The following is a 15,261-nucleotide window of genomic DNA, read 5'->3' as shown; positions in this document are numbered from 1 at the left end:
CTAAAAAGTATGTAAAGAAATCAGACCCTACTGCTTGATAAATGGTTATTCAGATGTACTGTCTCTTGCCTGCAGATATCATTTTTCAAGCATTTAGATGAGAATGTATAAACCTCTTAATATATTTTTCTTCACTACTTATTTAGTCTCCATTCACAACACACATGCAAAACAAACCTATAAACTGCAACCAAGTTAACTCCTTTCTGCATTTCCCTGTTCTACAAGTGTAGTACTGGTGTATTGTAAACACTGTCATAGCATCAAGGTTCTGATTTCAAACATGCTTGTGGCCTCTGTTGACTGTCAGTCAAAAATAATACAAGTTTATCTAAATTAACTGTTGATCCTAACTGTCTGAAGTGTTGGGTGTGAGTGTTAAATGCCAAATTTGTAACTTGTACAATTTGTAGTCAAATAAAAAATGCTTTTCCTCATTTTGCCTACTTAGGGTTATAAGTCTAAAATGAATCTGGAAAGCCTTTTTTTCACGAGAACGGAGAGCTGAAAACTCCAAACATTTTACTCATTTACTTTGAATTATATATAACAATTAACAATATATACGATTAACTAATGAAGAAAATTTTCTTGAACATCTAACATAGTACCTGCCAGCATGGATATAATTTTTAGTAAAGTTTCCACTCTAGCGTTTATGTAAGTATATAAAAAAAAATTATAAAAAAATAAGTAGTATGATCGTAAAACAGACTATGGCATATTTACAATAAACATGCACCCAGAAAAATGTTATCAGCTATTAACAGGTTTAAATTCTACAAATTAAATTGATAACAGTGGTGGACAAAACAAGCTTTTTAGATGTTTAGAAATTTCCTTCATTTTAAGCCCATATATGAATGGATTAAATAAAGGTTGATACAAAGCTAGTTGTAATGTCATTATTAAGCGTGCAGTTTTTGGAAAATCTGTTTCCATTCGAGCCATGATTACATCATAGATACCTAAACAGGAAAAAGTAATTAAAACTAACATGTGGGGTAAACAGGTCTCTGCAGCTTTTTTCTTAATTTCTTTACAGCTGCGATAAGTGACTATAAATATTTTTGTATATGTGAAAACTATAAAAAGTATAGGAAATACTACGAGATCTAAATAACTAACAATTCCAAATACAGTAACTAACCTTGATTTTACACACTGAAGAGTGTAAATTGTATTGTTACAAAATATTGATTTTAAATGAAAGGAACACAGTTTACTTTTAGCCATTCCTATTGCTTGGACGGCAATATTAGAAGCAGGTACAAGCCAAGCTATGACCAGGAAAATACTCACAGTGCTTTTTCTCATGATGGTTGGATATTGTAGAGGTTTACATATAGCCACATATCTGTCATAGGCCATGGCTGCCAAGAGAAAAAACTCAGAACAACCTAGAGAATAAATTATGAAAAACTGAAAGACACATGCTGAATATGATATGATTTGTTTTTCAGATAAAAAGTCAATCAGGAGTTTTGGGTAAACAGTTGTGCTGTAAATAACAACATTCAGTAGCAATGCTGCAATAAAAGTGTACATAGGTTTGTGGAGATTTTTGTGGATCAAAATGAGGTATATAATAATAGAGTTACTGCAAGTTATTAGAATATATAATGTGAACATAATAAAAAAATAAACATATCTGTATTTGTTAATTTCCACATGTCCATCAAAAGTTATATAGGTAACATTTAATTCTTCATCCATTGATGTTTTTTTAAAACTACAAAATGTTTCATTAAACAAATTGCACAAGGTGGATAAATGGAAAATACTGAAAAATGCACCATCACGCAAACAGTGAGCAGTTACAGTGTGTGGAAGGTTTTTATCAGACAAATTAAGCCTCCAAGGAGCTGAACATTGGAGGTTCATCTCACCCTTTTCACTCTCTTTTGCTTAGCACTGCAGGACTTCAACACAAATTCTTTTTAGCTGAGATCTTAAATCTTACACAGTGGAGTAGAATAAACTAGTTCAACTTGAGAAATGTGGAATTTAGGATGGAGGCAAAGAGTGGCAGTTAACATTAAAAGGTGTAAAAAAAAAAAAAAAGGTACAAGATATTGAAAATAAGCAGACCTCAGTGCAACAAAGTGTATTTCCAACACTGAAAGGCACAGAGGCCAACTTTAACATTGCAAGGTGTAAAAACAAGTACAAGACTTTTTACTTTTACTTGAGTACATTTGTGAAGAACTGTACTTTTACTCCGCTATATTTGCAAAATTTGACTCATTACTTTTAAAAAAAAATAATTAGTTTAACACATTAGATAGCATGCCGCCAGTGGAGTTTCCCGTAACTTTTTTACCAATCAGATGAGGCCATGCAGTCACATGACCAGTTTGAAACTGTGGCGGGCAGAGCGGCCCAAGCGTTTCAAAGTAGCGGACACACGGAAAGATGACTCATTGTCACGGTTTGCTTGAGGACTCACATGCAGGACTCAGAGGCACAGTCAGTATTTATTACAGTTCCACCAGGTGTATATACAAACAGTGCAGGGGATAGTGCTATATACAAAGCGGTGACAGGGAAAGGGCTCCGGGGAAATCCAGGTAGGGAAAAGACACTTGCTCCTCTTCTGGCTCTCTTTCCAAACACTCACACAAAAGGGAATCCACTCGGGGAATGCAGGGTCGGGTCCAGGGGATGCGAGTCACACACAACGATCCAGCGATGAGTAGAAGCCACACCCTGGCTTAAATGCTGGCTGCGCTGATGAGGCCCAGGTGTTTCCTCTTCAGAGGGGCGTGGGCCAAGGACGTGAACCCACCATGAGTTCCGCCCTGGCGAGAGAGAGAACACTACTAGTCAGCGGCCTGCTGATCCTCTGGCCGTGACACCCATGAAATAACTCCAAATAACTTTTTGTGAAAGAAATAGACAGAAAATATTGTGAAAATTGGTTTATTTTATATCTCCTAGTTTTAACTGAAGAGATAAAAACATGTATGAAATATCACAAACTGCAGTATTGCATAAATGCTTACATCCTGCTGATACAATGGAGACATCTTCTAGTGACAGTGTACATCCGTGTGTGTGTGAGGAGGTTCCTAAACTCACTGACACAGAAATGGATGTCCACAACTCCCTCTGTGCAGGTGGGGTCAGGACCCTCCTCATGTTGGGTGAAGAGGGGTGGTGCTGGGGCCGGTCAGATATAAAGTGCTGAGAGTGGATCTTTGGTCCTCTGTGCAGCTCTGTCCACTCTCAGCTGTTCCAGGATTGCTAAAGACACTGCCCTGCAAAGCAATAACACAAGAAAGTTGTCATTTTAACACAAAACAGATTTTCATTGTTGGTTGTTGCAACAATTTAAATGTTGTTAAATGGTAAATGGCCTGCATTTATATAGCGCCTTACTAGTCCCTAAGGACCCCAAAGCGCTTTACATATCCAGTCATCCACCCATTCACGCACACATTCACACACTGGTGATGGCAAGCTACATTGTAGCCACAGCCACCCTGGGGCGCACTGACAGAGGCGAGGCTGCCGGACACTGGCGCCACCGGGCCCTCTGACCAGTTAAACACAATTTAAATCCAACATACACACATGAAAACTAAATAAACTTAAACCTACAGTGCTGCTGACATCAAACCATGATTTATACCAACTACTGGAAGAATTTAGTCTTCCAAGACTAAATGTATGATAACTTACATAGTTGGAAAACAGCACCACTCTCCGGTTTGTCCTTTGGTCATCCATCTTTCTCATCAGGTCATGGTAAGGCTGTCGTCTGGGTGGGGTGTTGAGTGTCTGAAGTGCTGAATGCTGGGAGATGAAAAGTGTAAAGCAGCTTTATTGAATTTAAAGACAAAAAATAAAAATATGAATTCACAGATCACTGATTTGTTAAATTTACTTTTCTTCTCATGTGTTTTTATCTTACCTCTGATCCCTTAGCCACAGGCTATACCTTATGTAAAAAGAGACTACTGTCAGTTCACTACATCATTTTTAAACCTTTTCTACTTATTTGTGTTGACATTAAGTATGGGCTGTCATGGCTAACCGATGGACACACCTGCAGCCGGAGTTCTGGCAAGCAAAAGGTGACAGTTTATTTACAAAACGGGAATCCACACACGCGCTCTCCTCTTCAGCACAATAACCGCCGCTACTCATGCTGCCACACTCAGGGATCACAGGGAAGGGTACTTCACCAGCTCCGGGGAAATGTGTACACAGAGAGCACGATTAGATCCAACAGGCAAAATACACAGAGAGAGTTTGCTCAAGCTGTGATTCAATGTTCCAGCGAAGACTGCTTCGTGCCGAACACTCATACGGAGCTCCAGCAGATCAGCAACAGATGGAGGCAATCACCGCAGGTGCATGGGTCAAGAGGGAGAGCCCACAATGAGCTGCGCCCAGGCAAGCAGGAGAGATTGATTTTCAAAAACACATTTATTCACTTAATAGTGAATCATACAAAAATTCTGCTCAAACCAACACATTGCTAAATAAAAGTTCAGAGTTATTTAAAGTAAAGAGACTACCTTTATAGTCCTCTTGCTTTTTAATCTAATGACTGCACTGACTTCTTTTTCATTAAATGCTTTTCTTTGTAATCTGATGTATGTCATGCATGTATTATTTTAAGACAGGTGGGGATTATGTGTCCTCACTCTGTCTTCACCATTAATGACCTATTTACTTGGGTGTGACTTAACCAATGAACCAGTACAAACCTGTTATATGTCAGCTGGTTTATCCATGAAGATGTGATTGGTTAATTGGAATTTTTTTCTGTTTACTGTTTTTAATTTAAGCACACTTCTACTATGTAGCACAGATTAACTAATTTGTCTGGACCTGTGGCTGCAGAATGTGTGAGGTGGTGAGAAGACCCAAACACAGGAGAAAAGGAACTACTTAGCAAAAAGCGAGCTGTTTATTTAGGCTGAACATTAAGGTACAAAGAAAATCCCCCAACCAACCAAACAAACAAATAAACTAAACTGGGAAAATACTAGGGACATGGACCCCGAGAGACACAAAAACTGATGAGAAGAGAATCGGACAAGGGTCAAGAGGCTACTGAGAAAATTTATACACAAGGGGAAGAATAGACGAGTGGAGACAGCTGGGAAACACAGCAGAAACAAATAAGATATAATGAGAGACAAGGAGTATCGAAAACATATGAACGTCACACTAGGACAGGGATTAGGGAACACTGCAACATGACAGACTAGAGAGACAAGGACGAATCACAAAAAGAGAGGAACATGGGAACAGGTAAGAGAGACAAAACACAGAGATATGAGTAAGACCTAGAGCGAGAGAAATAGAGAGAGACCGCTAGAGAGGGAGAGCGATAGACAGAGAGAGAGAGAGAGAGAGAGAGAAAGAGAGAGAGAGAGGGTCACACAGAGAGGCAAAGTGAGCAAGACAGAGCGAGAGAGCGAGAGAGTGACACAAGGAGGTACACTAAAATGGAGACAAGACACTGAGGACAAGACAGAATGAGAAAAGCTAAAGTAAACTAAATACCCTAAAATAAACCTGAATCAACAGGGATAAACTGCATAATCAGAAGAATATAAGAACAAGAAAGATTAAAGATTAAATTACCAATAATCATCCCACAGATGTAATATTATCTACAGCTACTCTTAGTACCATTGATGTTAGGTTAGACTCTTTTTCTCCAATTGATCTTTCTGAGTTAAGTCATAATTACTTCCTCCAAACCATCAACGTGTCTTTTAGACCCCATTCCTACAAAACTGCTCAAAGAAGTCCTGTCATTAATTAATTCTTTGATCTTAAATATGATCAACCTATCTCTAATAATCAGCTATGTACCACAGGCCTTCAAGCTGGCTGTAGTTAAACCTTTACTTAAAAAGCATCTCTAGACCCAGCAGTCTTAGCTAATTATAGGCCAATCTCCAACCTTTCTTTCATATCAAAAATCATTGCAAGAGTAGTTGTCAAACAGCTAACAGATCATCTGCAGAGGAATGGTTTATTTGAAGAGTTTCAGTCAGGTTTCAGAGTTCATCACAGCACAGAAACAGCTTTAGTGAAGGTTACAATCTTCTTTTGGCCTCTGACAGTGGACTCATCTCTGTGCTTGTCCTGCTAGACCTTAGTGCAGCATTCGATACTGTTGACCATAATATCCTATTAGAGCGATTAGAACATGCTGTAGGTATTACAGGTACTACACTGCAGTGGTTTGTATCATATCTATCTAATAGACTCCAATTTGTACATGTAAATGGAGAGTCCTCTTCACACACTGAGGTTAATCATGGAGTTCCACAGGGTTCAGTGCTAGGACCAATTCTGTTTACACTATACATGCTTCCCCTAGGCAGCATCATTAGAAGACATGGCATAAATTTTCACTGCTATGCAGATGACACCCAGCTCTATCTGTCCATGTAGCCAGATAACACACACCAATTAGTTAAACTGCAGGAATGTCTTAAAGACATAAAGACCTGGATGGCCGCTAACTTTCTGCTTCTTAATTCAGATAAAACTGAGGTTATTGTACTCGGCCCTGAAAATCTTAGAAATATGGTATCTAACCAGATTCTTACTCTGGATGGCATTACCTTGGCCTAACGCTGTGAGGAACCTTGGAGTCATTTTTGACCAGGACATGTCCTTCAACGCACATATTAAACAAATATGTAAGACTGCTTTCTTCCATTTGCGCAACATCTCTAAAGTTAGAAATATCCTGTCTCAGAGTGACGCTGAAAAACTAGTTCATGCATTTATTACTTCCAGGCTGGACTACTGCAATTGATTATTATCAGGATGTCCAAAAAACTCCCTGAAAAGCCTTCAGCTAATCCAAAATGCTGCAGAAAGAGTCCTGACAGGGACTAGAAAGAGAGAGCATATTCCTCCTGTTTTGGCTTCCCTTCATTGACTTCCTGTTAAATCCAGAATTGAATTCAAAATCCTGCTCCTCACATACAAGGTCTTAAATAATCAGGCCCCATCTTATCTTAATGACCTTGTAGTACCATATCACCCTATTAGAGAACTTCGCTCTCGCTCTGCAGACCTACTTGTTGTTCCTAGAGTATTTAAAAGTAGAATGGGAGGGAGAGCCTTCAGTTTTCAGGCCCCTCTTCTGTGGAACCAGCTTCCAGTTTGAATTCAGGAGACAGACACTATCTCTACTTTTAAGATTAGGCTTAAAACTTTCCTTTTTGCTAAAGCATATAGTTAGGGCTGGACCAGGTGACCCTGAATCCTCCCTTAGTTATGCTGCAATAGATGTAGGCTGCCGGGGATTCCCATGATGCATTGAGTTTTTCCTTTCCAGTCACCTTTCTCACTCACTATGAGTTAATAGACCTCTCTGCATTGAATCATATCTGTTATTAACCTCTGTCTCTCTTCCACAGCATGTCTTTATGCTGTTTTCCTTCTCCCACCCCAACCGGTCGCAGCAGATGGCCGACCCTCCCTGAGCCTGGTTCTGCCGGAGGTTTCTTCCTGTTAAAAGGGAGTTTTTCCTTCCCACTGTCGCCAAAACGCTTGCTCATAGGGGGTCATATGACTGTTGGGTTTTTCTCTGTATTTATGAAGCGCCTTGAGGCGACTTTTCTTGTGATTTGGCACTATATAAATAAAATTGAATTGAATTGAAGCAGCTAAACTAAGAAACTGTTGAGGGAGAGAGAAGACAATATGCTCCAATTTTAAGTTTTCAAAATTTATCATCGAAATATTTAGAATTTTTAATTGTTTTACATGGCGCCATGGATCTCCTTTCTCTCGCTCAGAAACAAAGGTACTGTGCCAGGGCGGTATACACTTTTATGAATCAAAGAAACTGAATGTTAACATGATTGGTCAAATGAGTTGAGAGTGGCCTTAGGTCTCATACCAGCACATGTTTCTTCTTCTGCAGCTCTCTGGGCATCTCGTTATATGGAGACGCCCTTTTGCAGGCAACACCCTCGTTACCATGACAACCACCTCTTACGCTCTGGTCAGGCCTGTAGAGTTAAAGAAGGGGTGTAGAGTGCATGCCATAACAACAGATTTATGATCAATGCCACATTCCTGTGAGGGTTTGTGAGGAAGTGCTGTATCTGATAGCATCAGAGTAACACTCTACTTCCAAAACCTACCTACAATACACTCTATACAGTATGGAAAAAAACAGAAATTTGCAATGCCAATCATGAGGTATTAGCCCTAAAGCAAACAAACATTTGATATGTTTCTCATGTTCTATTGTGAGTAAAATATGGGTTTATGAGAATGGCAAATTATTAAATTCTGTTTTGTTTTTTTGTTTTTTACATTTTACACAGTGTCCCCAGTTTTTGTAACTGGGATTGTACTTTTCAAGATTGTTTTTCTACATACATCTGTTTGGTTTATAACCCACAGAGAACAATAATATGTGACAAGAGATGAAGATGCAGGGCCTTAAGCAACAGTTATAAAGTGTTACTACCTATTCCATCTATGTTGCACTTGTAGCATATTGCAAATAAGAATCAGTAATAAAGTAAAAATGAAAAAATATAAAAAAGTTGAAAAACATTTATCTGAAAATGGATCAGAACTGATACATTTATTAAAGATAATTCCATGTTGATTGATGAAAATATATAATTAACACCTCCATTTTTGAGAGCATTCTTTATTTACAGCATTTTTTTCTCACCTGCCTGAAACTTTTGCACAGTACTGTATGTGTATATTTATATATATATATATATATAAGCAGCTGGATAGCGTAGTGGTTAGACTACACGCCTTTGGAACAGAGGATCGCAAGTTCGATTCCTGCCTGGGGCGTCTGTATCCAGTAAGGGTCCTAAGGCTAGACCCCCTATGCTAAGCAAGCCTACCGCAGACATGAGCGAGACAGATAAATATGAAGGCATGCCGGCTCGGACGTCGCCCGGATCAACAAGGTCCGCGTCAGGTGTTGAGGAACCAGGGCACCCTGACGAAAAGTGGGCTACTGGAACTGGAACAAGAAGGCATCGGTGGGCAAGAGACGAAAACAGGGCGTTGTTGGAATGCTACTACGCAAGTAACCCCGGCGGAAGGGGCTACATGAATAGGATGAGGGACCTATGGATTCTTCGATACCCAACATCCACAATGATGGCGAAACAACTAGTAGCTCAGTGTTCCAACATTCGAAAGAAGGGACTGCTCTCACAGCTAGAGATTGACGGGGTACAACACAAATGCTACGGCAAGGAGGAGTCAGGACGCCAGGTCAGGGGGGCGATATCATCACCCCCACCCGAGATTGGGTACATAGCCCCAAGTGCAATAGGAGAAGGATCGTTGAGTGCGAGAGGAACTGACCTGAAAAATAGGATCATGGCCAAGCTTGAAACCTGGATCCCCCGTAGCCGGTTACCAAGATTACGTGAAGTACCCTCAGAAGGTCTGCTAGATGATGTTAATGCAGCACTACGGGCAATACCTACAACCACGATTACCGACACTAACAAGCTGATCTACAATACGGCAGCAGTGATCAGATGTGATGCTTGGCTACAAGTTGAACAGCGACAAGGGGCAGTACCCTCCATGGAGAAGGAGGCTAGAGGGCAAGATCAAAGTAGCACGGAGGGAGGTTAGCCAACTAACGGAGTTGCAGAAAGGTGCGACAAATAAGGTGCCTAAGAAATACAGCAAGCTGTCCATACCTGAGGCCTTGGAAACTGCCAAGCAAAGACTCACAGCCTTGGCCAGCCGCTTGAGGAGGTACACCAGAGAGATAGAAGGTTCTATCTCTCTGGTGTACCTCCTCAAGCAGGAGAATAAACCAGCTGTTCTCCACAGAACCAGCAAAGGTGTACTCTCAGTGGCAAGGGAACAATAAGAGAACAGCACCACCAAGGCTGGAGATGGAGCAATACTGGAAGAGCATATGGGAGAAGGATGCAACCCATAACGGCAATGCTCAGTGGCTAGAGGATCTGAGGGCAGACCACAGCGACCTCCCTGAACAGGGTCCAGTAACCATCACAGTGGCAGATATCCAAGAAAGGGTCTCTAGTATGAAGAGTTGGACAGCACCAGGGCCCGACATGGTTCACGCCTACTGGCTGAAGAAGCTGACTGCACTCCACGAGCGTCTGGCAGCACAAATGAACCAGCTGCTAGTTAACGAGAGACACCCGGAATGGCTAACTGAAGGCCGGACGGTCCTGATCCCCAAGGACCCCAAGAAGGGACCGGTCCCCTCCAACTACCGACCAATAACCTGCCTCAGTACTACATGGAAGCTCCTGTCAGGCATCATATCGGCTAAGATGAACAGGCACATGGTTCAATACATGAGCGGGACACAGAAAGGAATTGGCAAGAATACCAGAGGCGCAAAACACCAGCTACTGGTAGACAGAACAATCAGCCGAGACTGCAAGACCAGACTGACCACCCTGTGCACTGCCTGGATTGATTACAAGAAGGCCTATGACTCAATGCCCCACAGCTGGATACTGGAATGCCTAGAATTGTACAAGATCAACGGGACCCTAAGAGCCTTCATCAGGAACTCAATGGGGATGTGGCGTACAACACTAGAGGCCAACTCCAAGCCCATAGCACAAGTCACCATCAAGTGCGGGATCTACCAAGGAGATGCTCTGTCCCCACTGCTGTTCTGCATAGGCCTGAACCCCCTCAGTGAGATCATTAACAAGACTGGCTACGGATACCGACTACGGAACGGAGCAGTTGTCAGCCACCTCCTGTACATGGATGACATCAAGCTGTATGCCAAGAGTGAACGAGACATCGATTCACTGATCCACACTACCAGGCTATACAGCAATGACATTGGAATGTCGTTCGGACTGGAGAAATGTAGCCGGATGGTAACAAAGAGAGGGAAGGTAGTCAGAACTGAGGGGATTGAACTACCAGAAGGCAACATTGCAGACATAGAGGACAGTTACAAGTACTTGGGGATCCCGCAGGCGAATGGGAACCATGAAGAGGCCGCTAGAAAAGCTGCAACCACCAAGTACCTGCAGAGGGTCAGGCAAGTCCTGAGGAGTCAGCTGAATGGTAAGAACAAGATCCGGGCCATCAACACGTACGCCCTACCCGTGATCAGGTACCCTGCTGGGGTAATAGGCTGGCCAAAGGAGGAGATAGAAGCCACTGACATAAAGACAAGAAAGCTCCTTACCATGCATGGAGGGTTTCACCCCAAGTCCAGCACCCTGAGGCTGTACGCTAAGCGGAAGGAAGGGGGCCGGGGACTGGTGAGTGTCAGCACCACAGTCCAGGATGAGACAACGAACATCTCAGAATACATTGGGAAGATGGCCCCAACTGACCGAGTGCTCAGTGAATACCTCAGGCAGCAGAAACCCAAGAAAGAGGAGGGAGACGAGGAACCATCATGGAAGGACAGGCCCCTGCACGGTATGTACCACCGGCAGATAGAGGAGGTGGCTGATATCCAGAAATCCTACCAGTGGCTGGACAAAGCTGGACTGAAAGACAGCACAGAGGCACTAATCATGGCAGCACAAGAACAAGCTCTGAGCACAAGATCCATAGAGGCTGGGGTCTATCACACCAGGCAAGACCCCAGGTGCAGGCTGTGTAAAGATGCCCCAGAGACAATCCAGCACATAACAGCAGGGTGCAAGATGCTAGCAGGCAAGGCATACATGGAACGCCATAACCAAGTGGCCGGCATAGTGTACAGCAACATCTGTGCCGAGTATAACCTGGAAGTCCCGAGGTCAAAATGGGAGATGCCCCCAAGGGTGGTGGAGAATGACCGAGCTAAGATCCTGTGGGACTTCCAGATACAGACGGACAAAATGGTGGTGGCTAACCAACCGGACATAGTGGTGGTAGACAAACAGAAGAAGACGGCCGTAGTGATCGATGTAGCGGTTCCGAATGACAGCAATATCAGGAAGAAGGAACACGAGAAACACGAGAAGCTGGAGAAATACCAAGGGCTCAGAGAAGAGCTCGAGAGGATGTGGAGGGTGAAGGTAACGGTGGTCCCCGTGGTAATCGGAGCACTAGGTGCGGTGACTCCCAAGCTAGGCGAGTGGCTCCAGCAGATCCCGGGAACAACATCGGAGATCTCTGTCCAGAAGAGCGCAGTCCTGGGAACAGCTAAGATACTGCGCAGGACCCTCAAGCTCCCAGGCCTCTGGTAGAGGACCCGAGCTTGAAGGATAAACCGCCCGCAGGGGCGTGCTGGGTGTTTTTATATATATATATATATATATATATATATATATATATATATATATATATATACATACAGTGGGGCAAAAAAGTATTTAGTCAGCCACCGATTGTGCAAGTTCCCCCACTTAAAATGATGACAGAGGTCAGTAATTTGCACCAGAGGTACACTTCAACTGTGAGAGACAGAATGTGAAAAAAAAATCCATGAATTCACATGGTAGGATTTGTAAAGAATTTATTCGTAAATCAGGGTGGAAAATAAGTATTTGGTCACCTCAAACAAGGAAAATCTCTGGCTCTCACAGACCTGTAACGTCTTCTGTAAGAAGCTTTTCTGTCCCCCACTCGTTACCTGTATGAATGGCACCTGTTTGAACTCATCATCTGTATAAAAGACACCTGTCCACAGCCTCAAACAGTCAGACTCCAAACTCCGCCATGGCAAGATCTCATCCCGTGGGGTCAAAATGATCATGAGAACGGTGAGCAAAGATCCCAGAACCACACGGGGGGACCTGGTGAATGACCTGCAGAGAGCTGGGACCAAAGTAACAAAGGTCACCATCAGTAACACACTACAACGGCAGGGAATCAAATCCCGCAGTGCCAGACGTGTTCCGCTGCTGAAGCCAGTGCATGTCCAGGCCCGTCTGAAGTTTGCCAGAGAGCACATGGATGATACAGCAGAGGATTGGGAGAATGTCATGTGGTCAGATGAAACCAAAGTAGAACTTTTTGGTATAAACTCAACTCGTCGTGTTTGAAGGAAGAAGAATACTGAGTTGCATCCCAAGAACACCATACCTACTGTGAAGCATGGGGGTGGAAACATCATGCTATGGGGCTGTTTTTCTGCCAAGGGGACAGGACGACTGATCCGTGTTAAGGACAGAATGAATGGGGCCATGTATCGTGAGATTTTGAGCCAAAACCTCCTTCCATCAGTGAGAACTTTGAAGATGAAACGAGGCTGGGTCTTCCAACATGACAATGATCCAAAACACACCGCCCGGGCAACAAAGGAGTGGCTCCGTAAGAAGCATTTGAAAGTCCTGGAGTGGCCTAGCCAGTCTCCAGACCTCAACCCCATAGAAAATCTGTGGCGGGAGTTGAAAGTCCGTGTTGCTCGGCGACAGCCCCAAAACATCACTGCTCTCGAGAAGATCTGCATGGAGGAATGGGCCAAAATACCAGCTACTGTGTGTGCAAACCTGGTAAAGACCTATAGTAAATGTTTGACCTCTGTTATTGCCAACAAAGGTTATGTTACAAAGTATTGAGTTGTGTTTTTGTTATTGACCAAATACTTATTTTCCACCCTGATTTACGAATAAATTCTTTACAAATCCTACCATGTGGATTCATGGATTTTTTTTTTCACATTCTGTCTCTCACAGTTGAAGTGTACCTCTGGTGCAACTTACTGACCTCTGTCATCATTTTAGGTGGGGGAACTTGCACAATCGGTGGCTGACTAAATACTTTTTTGCCCCACTGTATATATATATATATATATATATATATAGAGAGAGAGAGAGAGAGAGAGAGAGAGAGAGGTAGCAATTGATTAACTAAATTAACTAAATTATTTTTTGCGCTTACAACCCACAATAGTAAAAGATAACCTGTGACAAAAAAGGAGGAAAAATGTGAAACGCAGGCATATGAACTGCTTAGACTTCAAACATTACCAGCAACAGTTTAACAAATTGTTTATCTTTGTTTTATGACCATTATGTTTTTCGTCTTGTTGTCAGTAGAAGGACAGAGATCAACGTTTATATAAATGTTGATCTCTGTCCTTCTATCTTGCATGTCAAATCAGAGATAAGAAACTCTTTTATCTAACTCACATTACAATGAAATCCCATACATTTGATAATGGTGCAGTAATACCAGTGTTGTTAAACCTGACACAACAACATCTTGATGTGTTTAAAAATTTCATTCACTTTGAGTCCATATATGATTGGATTTAAAAGAGGATGGAATAAAATTGACTGAAACGTCAATGTCAAGCGTACAGTGTTTGATAGATCAGATTCCAGTCTAACTATAATTATATCAAAGAAAAAAAAACAGGAAAAGTTGATTAACACCAGCAAGTGGGGTAAACATGTCTTTAGAGCTTTTCTCCTTGTTTCTCTGCAACAACTGTAAGATATTCTTAGAATTCTGATATATGAAAAAAGTATGAAAAGCATTGGTAGAAAGGCAACATTTATCAGCATGACCACACCATATACAGATATTACAACCGAGGGCACACACTGAAGCCTGTAAAATGAATTGTTACAAAAAATTCCTGTTAGAGTAAAACTACAGAGTTTTACATTCGAATACAGCACAAATGACACTGCAATCTCAAAAGCAGGTATAAGCCAAGCTAAAATCACACATACATAAATAGTTATTCTATTCATAATAACTGGATATTGCAGGGGTTTGCATATAGACACATACCTGTCATATGCCATTGCTGCCAACAGTAAAAACTCTGACCCAGCTGAGGTGTAATATGAGAATCCTTGGAAGAGACAGAGTGGATACGATATAGTCTGTTTTTCAAACAAAACATCAGATAAGAGCTTTGGATAGATAATCATGCTGTAAAGAACAGAGTTGATTAACAAAGCTGCAATAAAAATATACATTGGCTCATGAAGGTTTTTGCAAGTCCAAATAAGGTACACTATAGTGGAATTAAAGCAGAGTATCAGAATATATAATGTGAATATAATCACAAAATAAAGATATCTGTATTTGTGCAATTCTGCAAACCCACCAAGAGTTAACAATGTTACATTTAATTCAACATCCATTAAATAAACAATGCTTTAAAGTACTGTAGTAATATATTTCCTGCACTGAACTAAGAAGGTAAGTAATTGTCTCTGTTTTGTGGCTTTGTTTTATCAGAAAACCTCCCATCCTCTATGGGACTCATTAAGTTCTCTACTAACATGTAAACAACTTCAGGGAATCAGACGAATTGATGTTTATAGCCCTATGCACTTCATTGTGTTTGCCCATCAATTTTTTTTAAAC

The 15,261-nt window shown here is 41.7% G+C and overlaps 2 protein-coding genes across 2 annotated transcripts; both read right to left on the bottom strand.

The window, feature by feature from the left end:
- Positions 1-786: 786 nt before the first annotated feature.
- LOC106675812 (olfactory receptor 13C2-like) lies at positions 787-1,716 on the bottom strand. Its single transcript, XM_014411171.3, has one exon. It carries the CDS (start codon positions 1,714-1,716, stop codon positions 787-789), a length of 930 nt encoding a protein of 309 aa, XP_014266657.1.
- A 12,401-nt stretch (positions 1,717-14,117) lies between these two features.
- Positions 14,118-15,035, bottom strand: LOC105941457 (olfactory receptor 6N2-like). Its single transcript, XM_012924949.1, has one exon. The coding sequence runs from the start codon at positions 15,033-15,035 to the stop codon at positions 14,118-14,120; it is 918 nt and encodes a 305-aa protein (XP_012780403.1).
- Positions 15,036-15,261: the final 226 nt, after the last annotated feature.

Source organism: Maylandia zebra, linkage group LG16 (genome assembly GCF_041146795.1).
Source record: "Maylandia zebra isolate NMK-2024a linkage group LG16, Mzebra_GT3a, whole genome shotgun sequence".
Taxonomy (NCBI): domain Eukaryota; kingdom Metazoa; phylum Chordata; class Actinopteri; order Cichliformes; family Cichlidae; genus Maylandia; species Maylandia zebra.
The sequence above is the reverse complement of the archived record's forward strand: the minus strand, read 5'-3'. Positions and strand labels throughout refer to the sequence as shown.